At 37.0% G+C, this 15,097-nt stretch overlaps 1 protein-coding gene across 1 annotated transcript; it reads right to left on the bottom strand.

Annotated features, from left to right (window-relative positions):
• Positions 1-276: 276 nt before the first annotated feature.
• lmln (leishmanolysin-like (metallopeptidase M8 family)) lies at positions 277-14,897 on the bottom strand. Its single transcript, XM_017691634.2, has 17 exons — positions 14,567-14,897; positions 11,530-11,627; positions 11,417-11,447; positions 11,218-11,300; positions 10,972-11,089; positions 10,370-10,548; positions 9,529-9,634; positions 9,335-9,429; positions 9,095-9,212; positions 8,872-8,979; positions 8,399-8,475; positions 7,982-8,092; positions 7,288-7,420; positions 6,895-7,054; positions 5,849-5,979; positions 4,597-4,807; positions 277-4,464 (listed from the first exon to the last, which is right to left on the bottom strand). Exons 1-17 carry the CDS (start codon positions 14,768-14,770, stop codon positions 4,364-4,366), a joined length of 2,064 nt encoding a protein of 687 aa, XP_017547123.1. The 5' UTR covers positions 14,771-14,897; the 3' UTR covers positions 277-4,363.
• Between the last annotated feature and the right edge of the window lie 200 nt (positions 14,898-15,097).

Below are 15,097 nucleotides of genomic sequence, written 5' to 3'. Positions count from 1 at the left end.
AAAAATGGACATATATGTATATATACACACGATATCTTAAATGTAAATCTTATTATGCTCAGAGCGATGTTTTAACTTAAAAAGATATAATAAATACAGAAATCAAGAGTCAGACCTTTAATATATATTTTTCAACATAAAAGTCTCTCCTGAAACTGTTCGTTGTTGTTGCAGCACTTCATTTTCGCCCATTTTTCTATTTTTTTAAAATTGTATTCAACACAAATTGCAAACGTCTACTTAAGCATAAAAAAAGACTAAAATGTGCTTATTTGTTCCACAATGAGGTTTATGTTTAATTGTTGCCATCAAAATACATGTTCAATGTACACGGATGTGAAACCAATACACAAAGACAATCCTACACAAATGACACGAAAGGTGGTTAGACATAAAATGAAGTAGGGAGGAACTGAATGATAAAATGGAAGATGGTTTTCTGAGGGAGAATCCTCAAGAGTTATGCATAGAGTTGTCTTTGGTCTATGATACATGTAGTTTTTTTCCCGTTCATTCATCAAAGAAATCTGCTCTCAATTTGGCATACAATGTTCAGTATTCATTTGTTCATTTTTTCCCATCCTGACTACTGTAAAATGAAATGAACTGCAGTTAGTGCATATGACTGGAAAATATGATTTGTAAATCATAAAAAAAAGAAAATAGTTGAGACACATTATTCCATAGATAAAAATATTATCAGTGGTAAATTCTAAATGAGGGGATCATTTAGTACAAACCTATGCTCAATCTGTGTGTGAGACCACATTTAAGTTAACAAAGGGGGCAGATATGTCAATGCAGAATGTGTTCTACCCTGAGATATATATGTCACAAAAAAACACATTATTAAAATGGTAAAACAAGAACAAATGTGTACTATCATCTTTCACATAAACCACGGGTGAAATACCTACAAAGTATGCTGTGAGGTTTCAGTGTGTTAAGATAATCTCAGTAATGTCACTGCTAAAGGAAAACAATTCCGCTCCATTCACACATCACAAAGGAAAGCGAGAAAACCAAACCAAGTACAATAATGGCAACATGGCGCAAAAACAGTAGAATTAAGAGGGAAAATGGCCATTAGTCATCACAATAAATACATTTACCATTAATGTAAACAATACAGATGAAAGTCAAACACCTAAAAAATGAAGTAAGCTACTGTAATATCTGCAGCTTTTAGCATCATATTCACAACAGTCTTGAAACTTTGAAAGCCCATTCCCAACACGTAGTTGAGGGGAAATGTTGACTTATCACATCAAAATAATGTCTTATTTTCTTATAATTTTGACTTACCATGTCAAAACAACAAGTTATATTCTTGAAATTTTAACTTTCTAAACTGAATAAGTATTTTTTTGGAAATAGTATGTAAATAATTATGAGAAAATAAGTCATTATTTTGTCAAAAGTCAAAATTGCCAGAAGCAGAGAAGGAGAGGAATAAAAAATAAATAAATAAATAATAATAATAATAATAATTTTTTGTGTCTCCTCTACTTGGTGGGAATGACCTTCCATCATAAACCTTTGACTGAAATGGAAAATCTTTCAGTCCAACAGAGAGATGATATATGCACATAAACAACTATGTAGACACCATCCTTCAGCAGTATAAATAAACTATGGGAAGGTAGGCATTCTGGTGCATTAGAAACTCCTGTCCCTGACTTCAGTAGGAATGGACCTCTGGGACTATAAGGCTCATTTCAGTCTACATTTCAGTGCAGAAATTGCACATTAAAACACTGTACTGCACTGATGTAAAAAGCAGGTATAAACCCTCAGAGTATAACTGCATTACTTCTTTTGTTCATTAAAAAAGCTAGTGTTGTTGCACTACAATTTGAGACTCACCGTCAAATACTAAAAAGAACACATGCATCCAAATCAACCTTCAATAGTCAGAAAGAGCTCAGCCAACATAAGCTACCAATGACAGGGGTAAAAGTTACAGTTTGTATGTACAACATCTTGTGTAGAACTAAAATGCCCTTAACATTAAGCATTAACATTGGTCAATAGTTTCAAGCTGCCATGTTTGATACAAGTTTCCAGTGTTCTGCTGTTAGTGTAACCCAAAGTTTAACCAACCCTCCTATGCCTAAAATGAAAATGCTTAAGTGAAAAATTAAAAATAAATAAATAAATAAAACATAACACAACCACATTAAAGAAATGAACTGAATTAAGGTGGACAACTTCACATGTTAAAACTGTAGAAAAACTGGGAAAAGTAGACTGAAACCTTTGGACCCAAAACATCATATTAAGTGTACAAAGGAAGTTTAGAACCAAATGCTAACTCCTCCATATTCTGCTCCCAGCACAAACATGCTAATCTCTAGCCGAGATATCTAGTCCTGTAGTAATAAAACAGTAAAGACTTTTAGCTATTTGGAAACATGATCCAAAATTTCAAGAAAATGTCAAGATGCTTCTGCACAGTGTTTGTCTTCACCCAAAGTTAATGGGAATCTGGCAGTCAATCAAGCAATCAACAGCTGGGTAATAACCAAAAAGATGATGAGAAAAACGTACATTTTAAAGCATCTACTTCCAGAGCTGTTTATAATACAAACTATAAATTTCACATGGGTAAATGTCTGAGCCTGCATGGCTGCCTTTCCAGTTTTTTTATATATATATATATATATATATATATATATATCTGTAATCATGTAATCATTCAACAAATCCAGACCAACTACGACTATAAAGCAGGACACATTAAAATTTATGAGCAAAACATGTTTGCCACTAGCCTCTGATAATATTATCAATCATTAAATGAAAAGTAACAAAAATGCAATACTGTGGCCACTAGCCTTTTGCTTGGATCTGGTCCATGTCTTGCGTTATTCCTTCAAAACAATGAAACTTCTTTAGTGAAAGTGACTCTAAAAGGGCAAATCCCAGCTAATTCAAGGCAAATAAACGAAAAAAAATATCTTTGCAAGGATAAAATACACACCCACAAGGGAGGCTGATTTCCTGATTGCCACTGAAGATAAATCTACATTATTAAACCACAAAACTACAGTATCACATCTCTGGGTTTTTAAATTAGCATATTAGTTAAGTGTATTATATTAGACTGTCTCTGCTTAATCTGTCACTTATTTGAGCAATTTACTGTTAAGAAAATATCAGTAAATCAAATTTGATCATGAACATATTTGAGAAATTGATAAGTGAGCCTATGGGTTATTTTAGCTTCCGCTTTTCAAAATAAAGCAGTTAATAATATTAAATTTAAATACATTTTGATACAGTACATGCTGATTATAAACAAAACAGCAACATTCAAATTTCCACCTATCAACATCAAACACCACCACTAAACTCAGAGCTCAAATTTCCTCTCGTTTAAAAGGTTCTCCCAGATTTGTCTGAGCAGCTTCTCACACACACACACACACACACACACACACACACACGTCACATTCACGGAGCTACAACTATTAAAGCAATGTTCTCTTTCTCAAATATACTACCTCTGCATAACATGAGCAACACGGCAACATGTGGAAAAAAATGCAAAGCGAAATCTTAAATGAACTCGATACGTCTGATATTATTTCACTATGCTGGCAGATAATTTTGCTTGTTTAAAGTATTGTTGTAAAACAAGCAGAATTATCTGCTGATATAGTGATGCAATCTTAATTAATTACTTACTTGAGTAAAATTACTCATAACAAGTAAAAAAAAAAATCTACATTAAATAAAATGATCTTACAATGAGCATACAAAAATCTTAACATGAGAAATATTAGACATATCGACTTGATTTTTAGACTTTGGAGTGTAAATACCATGTCACTTCAGTGCTACACCTGGAAAGCTCTGCCTCACTGCATGGCCTTGTGTGAAACCTCTGACCTGTTAACATGAGCGATGAAATGAAAAGCAAGACATTCCGTGCTGCTCATGCCAACCAGAAGTACTATTTGTGAAACAAGCATTACTGTTTTAGGAGAAGAAAAAAAAAAACTTTCAGGAATGCTAGAAAATCGCTACATGTCCACCGGAGATAGAAACACAACAGAAATTAGCACCAGCATTTCAAGGTCACCTGCTGCACGCCATCTTGCACGGCTATGGCTTCTTGTCTCAACTATAGCTGACTGGCACTTGATATCTACACAGAGCGGAGTGCAGTCAATGGCTTTTTCCTTCCATCAACAACAACTTTCACAAAGGCCTTCATGTCTAAAAGGAAGCTTGTGCATCAGTCTTGTCTACTACACTGAGCACTGCTTCCCCTGCTAATGTAAGAATCTCAAAGGGAAGCCTGTGGCAGTGAAATGCCCATGTCCTCCCCTCACTGACATCATTCACGTGACCACTTTCAGTTTCTCACACAGAGGATGAAGCCTGCCAGCAACGGAACGAGGTTAAACAGGAGCCGCCATAACGTCACCACCAAGCCAGAAGAGCTGGAGCACGGGTCTGGGAAAAGCAAAGCAAATTTTAAATCCCTTTTATTAGTGTACTCTTTATTAAACTCTTTTAGTAAATAAGACATACAACAATCAGATGTTTTCATGTTTTGAGATGGAAATGGAAGGAAGACGAGTTTACCTATGCGGACGCTGCGAGTAGTGTTGACTGGTGGGAGCTCGTGAGGCAGAGGGCAGTGGCTACAGAAATGTGAGCAGGTGGGGCAGAGCAGCTGGCCACTGTACACCCACTCATTTATCCTCACATTCACACTGAGCAGCTGCCCGGCATGCACACACAAAAAACTTTGATCCTGAACCCACACCAGCAAACCCAGTGCTGAGCATGACGTCTGTCGAAAAAGGAAAAAAAAGAAGGAAAAGAAGAAGAAAAAAAAAAAAAAGAAAGCAAAAAAAAAAAAAAAACAGAACACCATGGATGCAGTCAGAAAAATGCACTCTGTTCATCTGTGCATTCTGTATCATCCTTATTAATGCAACACTGAAAGGATTAGATGCATTCTGGAGTGAACATGCATTACTTTCCTTATGTAAACATTGGATGCTCTTAAAGTTTCAGAATGTACCATTCAATCTCCAGTCCGTGTGTCCCATATTTAGGAACTAAGCTGCAAAGACACCCCTGGTCAAATGATATTTTGTTGATTTTCTAAGTGAAAAGAAGTAAACGCATCCTCTACAGAGAACAAACTTCAGCAGATTTATTATTTTATTTGTGGGATTTTACATAGAAAATAAAACATAAAATGTTTCCTGGGCAAAAACTAAGGCACATTTTATGCTTTATTTTTTCCAACATGTTAAACTCAAATAAATATAAATTGGGCAATAAACTTGCAAAAATGCCATATATAAGTTTGTTCCCTGTGGAAGATTTAAACTACAAAATCAACAAAACATGTAATTTGACCAGGGGTGCTGCATACAACTACACATTCTGCCTCTAGCCGTTTAACCCCATCCACTGATACTGAAGTTGTCAAGAGTATTTAAGGTTGGACTGGTTTTGAATAATACAGCCTACATACATGCATACATACATACATACAGGCTGTATTATTCAAAACCAGTCCAACATATCGTTGCTGTCTGAAGAAAACCTTGTATCTCCGTTTTTGGCATTTTTCAGTTTTTGACATAATTTGAAAGTATCTTATTTTTTATATTGTTTGTAAATTTTACAATGAATGGGCTAAAAGAAATCACCCAAAATGACATGGGAAAAATTCTGGTTGCATTAACTTACATTGAAAGTCAAGTATGTTTCTTCCTTCTCCTTTAAAGTTACTACTTTGGAGATACAAGCTTTAATTCCGACAACAGCGATTTTATATATATCGGTCATAGTTTTACTTTACAGTCATTTGCTTCACCTTATAGCAGCCACTTCCCCAGTCTGGGTAGGTCATGCGTTTATTGCACTGCTCCATGATGAAGGCTGATTTCTGGTACAGACAAACAGAGTTTGGGCCATACTCTTCAGCAGCATAGTTCCGCCATGAGTCTGCCAGAATAAACACAAGAAAAAATCTTGCCATAAAGCTTAAAATGCACAATGCCTTGCTTTGGTTACACCTGATTATGCATATACTGCACTATAAGCTGCTTTTAGGTGTAAAAAGCAAAGATGTCTCCACTGCCACCACTTTATTGCTTCTTGGACCAACAACACCAACACCAACACCACTAACAACACCAACACCAACAACAACAGTTACAAAAAAAATTAAATAAATAAAAACCTCCATCACCACGTCCATCAGTTCCTACCTGGACAGAAGCTATGATTGGTCTAAGAACTCTTTATGATCTGAAATTCTGAACTTAACATGGGCTGGAGCAGGTAAGGTATGCAGCAAAGGTCGCCATAGATACATATACACTGGTAAAAAGTATGCCACTGTCATAAGAAGATCCAGGACAAACTCAAACTAAGCTTAAAGCTAGCTGGCTATGCCACAAATTCTGTGAGACAGTCCCCTTGGGCCAGTTGCACCACCTGTGCATAAGCTCAAACAAAGGCTAGTTATAATGTTAATGTTCAGGATTACACATTACCAAATCAATCAAGTTACACCATAGAAACCAGTTTTACACCAAGTATTTACTAAATGTTTACACCTCTCCCTAATCAACCAATAGAAACCACATAATTAATACAAAAATGACAAAAAACATTAAGCTAAAAACACAAGAGCTGTATGTAAAATCACAGCATATATAGCCTTTTTAATCATTGCCCTAGTTTTAACTCCAAATTCCTAAACTGGAACCATGAACCACTTCTAAAAACAGGTCTACCAGTACTCAGTATAAATAAAACATATAAACAAAGACTGAGCAGCAGAAACAGGAAAAGGGCTAAAAACAGCACAGGAAAGTGAGTGAAGGCAAACAGCAAGCTGAGCTTGAGCCACACCTGGCTGGTTTTCCTGTATTCTGCAGTAGGAGCTGCGCTGGTACTCTCCACTCAGGTGCCAGCTGAACTCCTGACTAAAAGGGCAGAAGTCTGCAATCTCCACTGCACCTCCATATAAGGACAAATCTCCTTCAGGCACACCAGGGATTTTGTCAAAATACTGTGAAAAATGAATACAAACAGGTCTCAGTGAGACAAAATTAAAGATAAAAAAGAAAGATAAAGCTGTTTAAGGATAAATGATAGCATTTAAAAACATTTGAATTCAATGGATCATGCAGTTATGTCATTAATTAAGACTACTGCAGATGCCTTTGAGCAAAATGACTGGTTCTCCTGCCATTCAGATCTATTAGTTAACTGAAAGTACTGGTTGTTTTTTTTTTTTTATACCTGATACTCCCGTGGCAGAGGCAGAGGATATTTCTGCAGGTTGCAGACTGCCACTGCCAGCTGGTCCTGCCTGCAGGAAAGCTGCAGTGGAATGCCACGCACAGAGTCACAGTATGGCGTCAGTGTGGGTCTCCTGCACACAACACATCTCATAGTAAAAGCCCTGATCAAACACTGAAATCACAGTGAAGTTCTTTTGGTGATCAGGAGTTTTTGCAATAGATGTAAGTGAAAATTCAACTATAAATAAAGAACTGGCTAGACATTTCACTGCTTATTAATGAGTTTCCAAGGTGTCAGACCACTTATAATGTTAAAATAAAGTTTGTGGGTGACAACACAGAGTCAGAGTTAGACCTGTTACAATTATTATATAAATCATCTCATCACAATTATTTGACTTTTCCCCCCCACAATTGATACCTTTTATAACCCAATGTTTAGGTTTTAACACACAAATTGTCATTTAAGGCACTGGGCTGAAGTAAATAAATGTAAATAAAAAAGAAGATGAAGAAGTGAGACAGCTAATCAGTCAATTTGGCCATGTTAGGCTTGTACTTGATTGTAAATATTTATATGGCAAGAAATCATCAGCTAAAATTTCATCATAGCGTCAGGCCTATTTAGAGTATTTGAAATTTGAGACATGGGGTCCAAGAGGAATAGATATAATTTACATAACACAACTTACGTATGGCGCTGCTGGTCGATCCAGAATTTGCAGCTTTTCATCACAAAGTCACATCCTAAACCTTTGCCCCATTCCAGATTCTCTGCCATGCTGTAGTTTGCTCTATACCACCTAACAATGAAAATGATGAAGAAATTGAGTAAAAATAAAGAGAAATGAATATTTTACATGAACAAGAAAGCCTTTTAAGTCCAATATCTACTTTCTCGCTGCCACATGTGCCATCTGGTAAACCCTAAGAAATTCAGCTAAACGACACTGCTGCAACACTCCCTGCACTGTCCTGTTAATATGCCCTTATCGCAACCTACAATGCTAAACATTTTACAATGTGTAGTATATCATGAGATCTAATGTCATCAATTATCCTGATACATAATCCATACTGTAACAAATTAGAAATTAGAGATCTTTTACCCCGTATCTTCCATTAAAGCAAGGGTAATCCTGGAGAACACTCTGTTCTGTGTGTGAGATCCAGTCATAGCTTCATTCTGTTGGACAAAAGTGAACACAACTAAACGTTTAAAGTCTAAGGTCCATTAATACTACAGCTAGGAGTGGCCGATACAGCAAAAAAAAAAAAAAATACTATATCATTATACTATAAAATAAAACAGAACCTGTAGCTACACACACAAAAATACTAATGATAATAAATTTACAACTATGGTGATTTTTATTCAGTGTTTTACAAACTGCACTGCACTAAATCCAATTAAACAGGACTAAGTATGATCCTTTTGTAATGAAACATGTAGCTAATGTTCTTTAAGTATTGACAAAGCCAAGGCACGCTTAGGAAAGTGTATTGTGACATAATATAGCATGATAACTATAAAAGATTTGCCCACACCTAGCCACAGCATTTTATGTTTCTCTCACTGTACCTCTAATAAGCGTTTTTCCCAATGATTCAGCTCTGTGCCCATGCCTCCTTGGTTTTCCAGCTCCATGCCCTCTAGAATAGGGCATCCAAAATGTTGCCGTGCTTCCTCCTAACCAAGTATTAGAAATAAAAGGTTCAGAGACCATATACAGGCTTCTAAACTGTGGAGTCAACAGACTAGTTTATTACAAACAGAAATAAATAAAAAGAAATTTAACACTCACTACAACGCGTGGGGTGACCATAAGATGGACCTCATGTCGCACCATGTGACCACCACGGATATCCCACAATCGGGTCGCTCTCCTTATAACTTTGTCACTCCATTGATAGAGACCCAAACTGTAAGACAAATAAACATTTATGCATTGAAACTGTTCATTGCCATGAAACAAATGCAGAAAAAAGCATATAATTGTCAAACTATGCTTACAAAGGTGCAAATGCTCATTTCCACAAATTACCTTTCATTGAATGCTGGTAAGCCATATGCAGGGCGTGGCGTCAGTGGTTTCCCATCATCATCACGGTAAAAGGCAAACAGTCCAGCTGAAAAACCCTATATGAAGAATACAGACTGAACAACTGTCTAAAGCAAAAACAATACTAAGAGGCAAATTTGGTAACTACGATAAAGAGTTTGGTTTAATGCACCTACCAAAGCATGTATGATCTCATGTTTAACAGTGGACAGCATGCCTTCGAACTCCTGAGGTTGGGTTGAAATCATATTTGGACACAAATTGGCATATCCAGCAATAGGCCTACAAGCAAACATCAGAAATGCAATAAAACATTAAATTAACTATTTTATTACTAATTAATTAAAAATTGTAAAGGGGGTGCGGGATCTAGCACTGACTGTTGCAAGGTGTCAAATTTTGCAGAATATTGGCAAAAATCGCATTTAGCTTGAGTTGTTGTCGTGCTTAAATATAAATGTGGATATTTGTCAAAACATCTTTTATTTTATTATAATTTTTAAATGATCTTTTTATTATTTTGAACTTGTGCAAAAGGTCTGTGAGGACATGCATATGAAAAGTCACACTAATAAGACAAATAGCATTTTTTTTGTTCATGTAATCATGCTAATGGCAAATTATGATCAGTCCAGCTCAGTACCGTAGCATTTTAAGCTAGAAACTCAATGTTATGTAGCAATTCTACTTAACGTTACAAATTATTATTTGGTTAATCTGTTCAAGCAGATACAATGTTTGTTTGGACAAACTTTACAAAGAACATAACACAGATAGGCTGATTTTTTTTTCTTTATATAGTGAGAGAACACTGATGGACCAAACAAAAAAGGAAAACAAAAAAGGAAAAATTTTATCTGTCAAACTGATGACGTAAGGCATGTAGTGCTGCTCTATAGAATATTACATAACATGACAAATGATGTTCCTTTAATAATTGTAGTCAATGTTGTGCTAATATCCATAAAACACAAGACCAGCCCAAATTAAAGAAAACAACAACAGGTTCATGTTTACCTGTCTAGTTCTGCCTCCAGCTGGCAGTATGCTGCATAGGCCACAATGTTCTCTTGCCCACAGCGCTCAGTGGTCACCCCACTCACGTACAACACAAAATCCGCCCCGTCAACACCCTCACCGTCCAGGGGTCCTATTGGACCACACGACTTCCCAGTCTCGCTGCACGCTCTACATTGCTGCACAACATAAATGTGTCACAATCAATGAATTAATCTACCATCACAACAGTTAATACCAAGTGAATCAGGTTAGGAAAATTCTGTGCAAACATAAAAGAGTAGAGGAAAATCAGTTAGCATCATGCACATGGCCAGTGTTGCAGCTGCCATTCATTTCCTTCAACCTCCATGTCTGATCTCATTAAGTACAGAAGGCTAGCCTGATTAAAGCACATGACCTCAGCAGCAACTTAAGCAGGATTAGACACCGCCTAACATTCATAATATGGTCATCCAATTTAAGATCGAATGACATAACACTACTGCAAAAACAGACCCAAACATAGGCTGACCTGTGGCCTTCTGGAGACTGTTAAAAACCACATACTCAAGAATAGAAGCACTTTGAAGAGGCATTCTTGAAGGACATAAAGGACTAACCTGCAAATGTTCCTTAGGCACAATCACTGGTCCACATCTCGTGACATTAGCACAAGCTCCTTGGCAAAAGCGATGAGGGTCATCTTGTTTTCTCAGATACTGATTTGTTGAGCATTGCCTAAAGAAAAAAAAAATGATAATAGGGAATAGCATAAGAATCCTATAAGCCACACTGGGTGCCAAGATTTAAGAGGATTTGATCTGTCAGATACAAGCGAAGCAGAATGTGGAAGGGAAAAGCATTACCTGCTTAGTAATACAGGGCCTGTCTGTCTGCGCACTCTGAAGGCCCTCTGAAGATAATCGACGGCTTGTGGGAAGAGTTTGTCCTTCGGACACAGTGGAATAGAACAAGTGTATTATTCAAATACTGAATTAGATCCTACTTGATAATCATTATCAGGATGAATTTGATACAGTTCTGATAGCGCACACTAAGAAATACCTTCACAAGGTTGCTTTTGTCCTCATCGAGCCTAGTAGGAAAACAGACACACAGTACAGTCACTGAATAGCCTCAGAACCCTGAGGTTTCATGTTTACAGACGCACTACTTACACATCCAAACTGGAGTCGTAAAATATCTGAATCTTTAACTGCTGCTCGGTGCTTCTTTTAGTCAGTCTCCCAGGTTTCAGATATACATCATGTATCACCTGAAAGCACAAACAAAACTGACAGTTTGATATACTGATGGAACAATGCATCATTCAAAAAAGTAATGATTATCTTCCGCAATGACCGACAGAAAGAAACTGAGAGATAATCTTAGAGATTACCAAACACAATCAAACACTATTCACACAATTGTATCTGTGACACTGATTATAACATATTTAACAGTTGTTCAATGTCGAGTATTTGTGATGTGCTCAAAAGCTCACAATTGTAGACTCCTCCTGGCCTCACAAGCTTCAACTAGTTTTTCTTTTGAATGGAGTTTTACTAATTCCTAAAGTTGCTAACTCTTACTATTCATTTTTCCTAAAACAGGTTTGTATTCTATGTCTACTTCTGTACTGCACAATATTTCTCATGTACATTCAAAAATGTAAAATTTAAGCATTACCAATGCAGTAAAACGAATAAACGGCAGACATTTCAGCACAGTAGCCCAGCATCGCCTAAAAGTTCTGCTTTTCCAGAGTATCATAAAAATACTGATTTGACACCTAAACATCACTTTTGAAACAATTTCTTTAAACACATGAAAGGTCTGTTAATTATCTCACAAATAAAAACAAGTGTGTTAAAACAAGGAAAACGCTAACTACCCAAACATCTGCTCAAACTTATGAAGGCATGCTGGAGCAGGCAATAGTTAGTATTAAGGGTGTAAGGACTTTAATACAGTGTCAAAAAAGTTTACAGCCATCGTTTAAAACTTTCTGAGTCTCTCATTTGCCATCACTTATCAAAATCACTGTCATTTATTAGGCCATTATTCAATTACGGAAAGGCAAGCTAGTTGCATATTCTACACACTGCAGCCATTCAAAGTGCTTTACAAGTGAGAAAATACAAATATAATTCAAATTAAAATAAAAAAAAATGTAGGAACATAGAAATTAAAACATGATAAAAACATTCTAACATTTAAAAAGGAGTTACTAAACATTAAATTAAAACTAAATGAATAATTATTAGGATGATACAGTGCCGTTAGAGGAGAGAAATGCAGTAGAGCTAACAGTGTTTAAAACTGAGCTAAAAGCTGCTCAAATAGGAACGTAGGAAAAAGACCCTGGTCCTGCACCATTAAGTCATTTATAGAGCAGTACTAGTACCTTAAACTCTGTTTGGTAGCATATTCGTTGCCAGTGTAAGGATTTAAGAACGGTGGTGATGTGTTCCCTTCTTTTACTCCTAGTGAGACTCTGGCCGCTGCATTTTAAATCAACTGATGCTGTTGGTCATTTTTAGGAGACCATTACAGTGATCAATCCTGCTAGGAATAAAGGCATGGATGAATTTCTCCAGGTCTGGTATAAGTAATTTATTACGTTGTTAATTCAAACGTTAAAAAAAATTAAACATGACTTATTTTTCTAATATTTACATCTTAGGGGTGTGATTATAGTGATGTGCTATATAAGTTCTTAAAAGAGGCAGTTTACATCTTATGCTGTTTATACAGTGTTGCACACTGTAAAGAGCACAGCAAACATATGATTAAAAAAAATGATCATCCTTTTCTTTTTAAATGCCATCAATCAGAATTAATGGTATTGCCACGTCTGTTCTGAAATGGTCCTTAATTTTATTTCAATCACTCCCAATGGCACCCGAAATGTTTTGAGAATCACTTGAGCAGCCAGTTATGACCAAGGCTCTGGAGATACGATGGTCCTAATGGGTTATGAATGTCCTAAGTGCTCTGAGAATCTGGCTCCTGGATTGGAGTTCAGAATCACTGCTGTGGTTCACCTGCATGACAGTTTCATGAGTACCTGAGTCGACTCAAGAAACAGAATCATTAGTTAATGATGTGAGTCAGATCAGGGAAACAGTTCTATCTTGCTGTTCATCTGTGGTTCTCAGTGCTGCTTCTGGAGCACCCTGCTCTAACACACCTGTTACAACTCTTAACCTCCCTTAACAAAGAAAACAACAACGTGCAGCAGATGGGCAGGATCTGGAAACAGTGCTTTAGGCTCCAGTCAGGCTGCAGTTGATCTGCACAGTTTTATACATGTCCCTGCTGCATTTATCCACTGATCAAGTCTTGTCTGAGTTGAGTCAGGCTAAATGCAGTTTGTAATGTAAGGTAATGTGGAAATGCAGCAGCAAACTAGATAAACTACAGTGTGTAGTTCATTTTCACACTGTTACAGCTGCGGAGACAGTCTTGCATCTAATAGAACAACCACCCCTACAAAAGGGTATGGGCAGGTGTACAATATACATAACACTTTAAAATACTGTGATGTTATAAGATATAGTAATATTGTAAGACGTATAGTGTTGTTTTCTCTCTTACGACATTCCTGCAGTTCTAACACTATAAAACATTATATATAACCTCTAAAAACGGTTTTCCTCTGTAGTCTGGCAGTACAGATATGCTCAATAAGGGGTCTTTTCACTAATAACGTCTGGTTATTACTAGTACTGGTAACTTCTAGGTTCACGTGTTTCACTTTCTATATTTTCCAGAAAGTGGTGCTCTTTAAATTATATTTCTTTCCTCCTGCACTTTAACAGCGCTGCTCTACACACTTAATACAGTACAGTATTCAGTAATGTAATCCTATGTTGAAGCAGCACTCATACTCATTCATATTTTATAAGTGATATTTTGGCACCAGTCCCATTTCCGTTAGTATTACTGACTCATTCATTCTACAGTTATGGAAGAATTACCCGAGCATCTCAATCATTGTCCTTGATATGTTGTGAACGGGATAAAAACACTGACTTTTTGATTCTGAACGTGTGTTCAGCGTCCAGCCTCTCAGAAACAGACCGGATGAAGAGAGGCTGGATTAATTTAGATTTAGCGCCTCTACTCGGTGCTGTTACGCCGCTAGGCTTCAGTTTTAGAAAAAAAGACCACCTTCGTAAGAGCGAAATATGTTAAAACGAATGTATTTACCTCTGTTGGCAAGGGCACTTTGTGGTTACAGTTGTGACAGAGAGCGCAGGCGAGCAGGACGGAGAAGAGAGCGAGGCTAAGTGACCCAGGGAGCCTGCAGCAGCCGCTTAAGCCTCTCGCCATCACTGAAGCGCAGCTGCCAAACTCCCCGCGACCAGAGCAGATTTCCCTTCGGTGCCCGCGGAAAACCTCCGGTTTTAACATTCATACCGCAAACGGTGTGGCGGAGATTCAACACACACCCGCCTCGACTTTAACCTGCTACCCATTCGCAGCTGCCAGCTCTCACAGATCAGCCAGATTCACCGGACCCAACATGAACACAGCAGCACCGACCGCATCTCCACGCGAAAAGAGGTGGAGCTGTTTTCAAAATAAAAGTCTCTAGCAGTTAATCCATTTTCTTCCAAATATTTCATACACTACTGTTCAAATAGTGCAATTGTTGCTTGGAATTGCTGTTTGTTTCCAACAAAACAACGACAACAACAACAATCGAGTGCAAAAATTGTGCTATTACTCTACAACTAA

Source organism: Pygocentrus nattereri, chromosome 6, assembly GCF_015220715.1.
Source record: "Pygocentrus nattereri isolate fPygNat1 chromosome 6, fPygNat1.pri, whole genome shotgun sequence".
Lineage (NCBI taxonomy): Eukaryota > Metazoa > Chordata > Actinopteri > Characiformes > Serrasalmidae > Pygocentrus > Pygocentrus nattereri.
The sequence above is the reverse complement of the archived record's forward strand: the minus strand, read 5'-3'. Positions and strand labels throughout refer to the sequence as shown.